Source organism: Malurus melanocephalus, unplaced genomic scaffold, assembly GCF_030028575.1.
Source record: "Malurus melanocephalus ecotype Western Australia unplaced genomic scaffold, MMel_1.1 scaffold_1035, whole genome shotgun sequence".
Classification (NCBI taxonomy): Eukaryota; Metazoa; Chordata; class Aves; order Passeriformes; family Maluridae; genus Malurus; species Malurus melanocephalus.
In genome coordinates, this window is record NW_026624267.1 from 12,073 (window position 1) to 18,426 (window position 6,354).

At 44.9% G+C, this 6,354-nt stretch overlaps 1 protein-coding gene across 1 annotated transcript in view; it reads left to right on the forward strand.

Annotated features, from left to right (window-relative positions):
* Positions 1-705: 705 nt before the first annotated feature.
* The window catches only part of LOC130586007 (regulatory-associated protein of mTOR-like), a 78,021-nt gene continuing 72,372 nt past the window's right edge, over positions 706-6,354 (forward strand). Inside the window, 3 exon segments of the mRNA XM_057386707.1 lie at positions 706-903; positions 3,735-3,881; positions 6,155-6,330. Of these exon segments, the coding sequence (XP_057242690.1) occupies positions 721-903; positions 3,735-3,881; positions 6,155-6,330 (506 nt within the window). The 5' untranslated portion in view covers positions 706-720.

Below are 6,354 nucleotides of genomic sequence, written 5' to 3' on the forward strand. Positions count from 1 at the left end.
GGGTGTCTTGAGCTCAGCCAAGCTGAAATGGCTTTGAAGCCTTGGGGGTTTTGCCCAAAACCAGTTTGGTTTTCCTTCCATCAGAGGAAGGTTCTCGGAGTTGGGTGAGTTTGGTTGAGTTTGGCTGGGTTTGGCTGGGTTTGGCTGGGTTTGGCTGGGTTTGGCTGAGTGAGTTTGGCTGAGTTTGGTTGAGTTTGGCTGGGTTGGGCTGAGTTTGGCTGAGTTTGGTTGAGTTTGGCTGAGTTTGGTTGAGTTTGGCTGAGTTTGGCTGCATTTGGCTGAGTTTGGCTGGGTTTGGCTGGGTTTGGTTGAGTTTGTCTGAGTTTGGTTGAGTTTGTCTGGGTTTGGTTGAGTTTGGTTGAGTTTGTCTGGATTTGGCTGGGTTTGGCTGAGTTTGGTTGGGTTTGGCTGAGTTTGGCTGGGTTTGGCTGAGTTTGGCTGAGTTTGGTTGAGTTTGGCTGAGTTTATCTGAGTGAATTTGGCTGAGTTTGTCTGGCTTTGTCTGGGTTTGGCTGCGTTTGGCTGGGTGAGTTTGGCTGAGTTTGGCTGAGTGAGTTTGGCTGAGTTTGGCTGAGTTTGGCTGAGTTTGGCTGAGTTTATCTGAGTGAGTTTGGCTGGGTTTGGCTGGGTTTGGTGTCCCAGAGCAGGCTCTGCTGTTCTCAGTGCCCTGAGCCGTGTGCCAGGCTGTGTGCCAGGCTGTGTGCCAGGCTGTGAGCAGTCATGCTGTGCCCTGCTGTGTCCCAGGCCAGGTACAAGCAGAGCCTGGACCCCACAGTGGACGAGGTGAAGAAGCTGTGCACGTCCCTGCGCCGCAATGCCAAGGAGGAGCGCGTGCTGTTCCACTACAACGGGCACGGCGTGCCCCGGCCCACGGTCAACGGAGAGATCTGGGTCTTCAACAAGGTGGGTGTGGGCTCACACAGCCCTGCCAGGCTCTGGAATGTTCTGGGAGGGCACAGAGTTGGGGAGTCACAGATTGGTTTGGGTTGAGGGAGCTCAGAGTGCATCCAGTGCCACCCCATCCATGGCAGGGACACCTCCCACTGTCCCAGGGTGCTCCAAATCCCAATGTCCAGCCTGGCCTTAGACATTCCAGGGATCAGGGGCAGCCACAGCTTCTCTGGGCCATGCCACCCTCACAGGGAGGAATTTCCTCCCAATATGTACCCAAAGTTTCCCCTCTCTCAGTTTGGACTCACTGCTCCTTGTCCCATCCCTTTCCCAGCTTTAGGACACGCTCACAGGTTGCAGTTCCCTGTTTGCTTGTTTTGTGTTCTTGTGGCCAAACAGTCCCTGGGAGCTTTTACTTTGGCATTTTCCGCCCTTTGGCATTTTCTGCCCTTTGGCCGCGTGTTGAGGCTGCAATAACATTTTTCATGCATTTATTGTGGGTGCTGTTGTATTAGGAAGTAGCAATGTTTTAGTTTAGCTACTGCTTTTTGTGAAAACCTCAGCGTGGTTTCAAAAAGATAAAATTCAACATCCCCCAACTTCAGCCATGTTTATTCTGACATTTTGAGGAGCTCCACTGCAGATAAGGCCGGGTTTGGTTTTTTTTCAAATATCTCTGGAGTTTTCACTGATAATTGGGGATGAAATCTGTTCACAGCAGTTTCCAATGGAGCTGTTGTTGTGTCATGAAGAGGTGCTGAGGGATGGTGGGAGCAGGGACATCTCCTCAACTAAATCATGCTCCCTCCCATCCTTTCCATTCCCCTCATCCTCGTGTTTCTCCAGCCCCAAATGATCTGTTTGCATTTGGAAATTGAGATTTACAGATTTCATTGTGTGTGTCCAGCCCAGCGTGGCAGCAGCACCCACAATGCTCAACCTTCCTTAACACCCCTCCTCGCTCCAAACTGCCTCATTTACATATCATTAGCAAATTTGATGTTTTATGTGACCCCCACGGTGGAGTTGGAACATAAAATCCTTCTGGTTGGAAATACCACAATATTAATCAGAGCTATAATCCGATCTCAGCGGGAGCAGGATGTTTTAGAAATAGAAAGGTAAAACAGTGGCTGCCCATAAAATGGCACTGATGAGATGTGGCAGAGCAGGGTTTGATGTGTAAAAAACCCCAGGGTTTGATGTGTAAAAAAACCCCATTCTTTCCTGGCCTTGCAGTGTTCTTCACATGAGGGCTGACCTTAAGAAATCTGAGCTGTTCGTGCCTGGTTCCACACTGCACTGATTTGCAGAGCTCCCAACTCCCTAAAACTTTGGCTTTTCTAAACAATTTTCCCTATTAATTTTAATGAAGCCATCAGAACCGTTATATATGGGCAAAAGTGGGTTTGGCAATGCTTTACCCCTCCCTGCCTTATGYAACACATGGTTTATGATCCCTCCTGTCTTTATCGACGCTGATACGTGTCCTTGAAAATTGGATTTTTGTAAAAAGTTTACTGGTTTTATTACAGCTATTTTAGGTCTCTTGAATTTAAATGAGCGTTATGATCCCATCCATCATCCTGCTGATGTTAATAGGAACATCACAGCTTTTCCTGAGGATTTTGGGCCGGGCTCAGGGCTGGAGGAACACCAGGTTGCCCTCTGCCTGCAGCTGAGAAGGATCTTCTGGCAGCCACTGGCTATTTGGTGGTGACTTTTTGCAGGCACAAATCTGTGGTTTATATTTTCAGCTTGCTCAGTTCAGGATTGGCTCCTCATGGCTGCTTTTAAATGGCTGATTTTTATCCTTTTGCCTCCAGTTATTTGGGGGCGTTAAGATGGAAGACAAGGAACAAGATCCTTCCTATTTACAGAAARGGAACTGTGGGTACCTCACTCCCGTGGAAGGCAGCTTTGTTGGTTTTAATTTTAATGGATAATTTGGAAAGTTGCACAGAAGCTAAAGCTGTAATAAAATTATGAAGCATCTCGTTAGGCTCAGGCGGGGTAGTGCTGATGGGCTGCAGGGGCTTAATTATCCATCCTGATTTATTGATGGGCTTTTCAGTTTAAGATGTTTGATGTTAAATTAAAGACAGCTGGTTTGCATCCTTTATCAGTGTTGCAGAAATTTGGGATAAAATTGGACTATTAAATGCTGTTTGGAGTTGTTAGCATATATCAGAGCTCTAAATATCTGATACTGAAAACTCTTGGCAGAGTTTTGGGCTTTTTTTTTTTTTAGAGTTGAGTGTTTCAAATAATGCCACAATAAGATCTGCTTGTGATTTGTGTTGACTTTGGGTTCGTGTCCTCACTATTGGTGGATATTTGTTGCTGCTGGCCAAACAGCAACAGAAAAGAATAGATATAAAACACACAAAAGTGGGTGAAAAAACAGAAAGAAAGAAAGACTTTATTGTGGGATAAGCCTCTTTTATCCACTTYAGCAACCAGAGTACACATTTGTGTCAAACATAYATTGGTCAAGAGACAGCTGTTTAATTAGTAATTAGAACATAATTAGTGAATTTGTAAAAGCTACAGTATTAGTAATACTTATAATTTTCAGCCACCTGCATTATCAATTCTGCATTCCAATCTACTTTTCTCCAAAATGCAGCATTCTTCCTCCATATAAAATGTCAACACTCCTTTTCTTTTCTCAAGCTTCAATCATACACAATAATTACCTAAATTTCAAAATCAAAGTCTGTGGGGCCCCATTCCCCCACAGATATTGAGTGATATTTGTGTTYATTGATATGTTGAATATAGGTTATATTTTGGGATTTCAGTTGGGATTGCTGATGACAGTGATGCTTTTCTCCTGGCAGAATTACACTCAGTACATCCCCCTGTCCATCTATGACCTGCAGACCTGGATGGGGAGCCCTTCCATCTTTGTCTACGACTGCTCCAACGCTGGACTCATCGTCAAATCCTTCAAACAATTTGCACTACAGAGAGAGCAGGAGCTGGAGGTGAGAGCTGGAGCTGTGCCCTTCACTGAACACAAAGCAAGTTTGCTGTGCACACTGAAAAATGTGTTTAAAACCCTGTTGGAAGGCAAATTAATTTGCAAATAACTTTGCCACTYCAATCTTTCTGGTTCGGTTTGCTATCCCATTAAACTGGGAATGATTTTTAATACAAGCACTAATTAAATGTTAATGTTAATAGAATCAATTTGGGCTCTAATGGGCMTTTCTGCTGAGATGAATGCTGAGGTGAGCAAGACATTATTATTTTGGTTGCAAAACTCTGCTATTTGGGGCTGTATTTTGGATGCAATTACAATTTTGTGCTGTTGTGAATGAGAAAATGTGAAACAACAAAAACCTGATCCACAGAGGGATTGTCCTGGTGGTTCCAGTTCTGCAGRGTGCTGAATGTGTTCCCAATGAAAAGCTGTCATTAATTACAAATGGAATCAGTAATAAATTTACTGGAGCAAATCTGAARAGCAGAGTGGAAGGGAAGGAGTTGGGGTGTTCTGTGCAGCCTCCCCYTGCTCCCCAGAGCTCACAGGGAAAGATTTGTAAATGTTCACTTCTTACAACTCTGTGTTAGAAATCCCAAAACTTCAAGGAAGGAATATTAATTAATCAGGGAGCTGACTGTCACAAACACAACCTCCAAACAGATGTTAAATGTCCTTGCCTGTCAGCCCTTTCCTTCTGAATTCCAGTTTTTGGAGATGCTTTAGTGGGGACTCCATGGTACTGGAGAATACAATCTGATATTGGGATATGCAGAGCATTTCCCTGCTCCTTCTCTCCCACCAGTGCTAATTCCATATTTTGTAAGGATAAGAAACTTCCCATGTCTGTGGCTTGGGAAGAACATTAAACTGCTGGACAGGGATTAACAGAATTGGTAATAGATGCTTTTTGAAGTCAAAGAAAGGTGCTTTGGATCCCCTTCCCCAAGTTTCCCTATCCCTGTGACACTGGGATATTTTTGGGGCCTTTCTCCTTTGTTTTATTATCTTCAGCATTTTGGTTTTGGTTTCTCATTCCATTCCCAATCTGACTTCACCTTCCCTTTCTTCACAAATTTCCTTTTTCCCTTTTCCCTTGCTGAGCTCCAGAGGGGCTTTGAGGCTGTTTTGGGAGGGAGGCAGCTCCAGGGAACTCCAGTTTGTGCAGCAAAACCTCTGCAAGTCTCTCTAAGTGAGAAGGATGAGCTCATAGGATGTCAATTTTTATTTCAACAAACATTCAATTCCATCTTCTGTAGGATTTTTCCTCTTGTGGAATGTGTGAGGTTACATGGGACAGCTGCTTTAGTGTTTTTTTCTTGCAGCACAGGTTAACACTGCCCATTAATTTGGTGATGAAAATCCTTTTAGGGTCATGTGTCAGCTTTTCATTCTGTCCTTAGGTTTCATTAACTCCTGACTGAGGTTCCTGCTTGTGGGGAAGAGAAAGCAGAGCCTTGGAGAGAGCAGAGTGAGAGCGTGGAGGGGAATTCATTTGGAAAATTATAAATTATCTGATGGTTCAAATTCATGAAAAGTGAAGCAGAGCTGGAGCTGGTGGTCCAGAGGGGCTGCCAGAGTGATCAGGATAATTGTTCCCCATCTCTCTGCAAGGAGATCACAGGAGTTTGCTGTTCCTTTAATCTGCCACAGGGATTCTGATCTTCTATTTCCATATCTTGCCCTGATGAAAAAAAAAAAAGATGGGTGGCTGAATTTGTTTACCTGGTTCAGAAAGGTGCTGGAAAGATTGTGTTTTCATTTTGTGCATTATTAATCTCAAAGATCATATTCTTAGAGCCAAAACTTCCAGCAGGAGAATTACTGTGCTTTTGGGAGTGTTGGTCTGTAGGGTGTTTTTATTTTCTAGACAGAGGTTTGGTGTGTAGGGTATTTCTAGGCAGAGGTTTGCTCTGTAGGGTATTTCTAGATGGAGGTTTGGTCTGTAGGGTATTTCTGGATGGAGGTTTGGTCTGTAAGGTTTTTCTAGGCAGAGGTTTGCTCTGTAGGGTATTTCTAGGCAGAGGTTTGGTCTGTAGGGTTTTTCTAGACAGGTTTGCTCTGTAGGGTATTTCTGGATGGAGGTTTGATCTGTAGGGTATTTCTAGATTTGGATTTAGCAGGTGAGTGCTGTTCATTAGACAGGAGTTAAAGCTGTGGCTGGTGCTGCCATAGTCACAAATTCTCCAAACCCACAGCTCTTTTGGGGTTATTTCCTTCTGCCCCAGCAATGCCCTTCCCTGACTCCCCTGCTAATCCCCTTTTTCTCTGCAGGTAGCTGCCATTAACCCCAACCACCCCCTTGCCCAGATGCCTCTGCCCCCCTCCATGAAGAATTGCATCCAACTGGCAGCCTGTGAGGCCAACGAGCTGCTGCCCATGATCCCYGACCTGCCTGCAGATCTGTTCACCTCCTGCCTCACCACCCCCATCAAAATCGCCCTGCGCTGGTGAGTGATGGCCCTGTGGGGTCA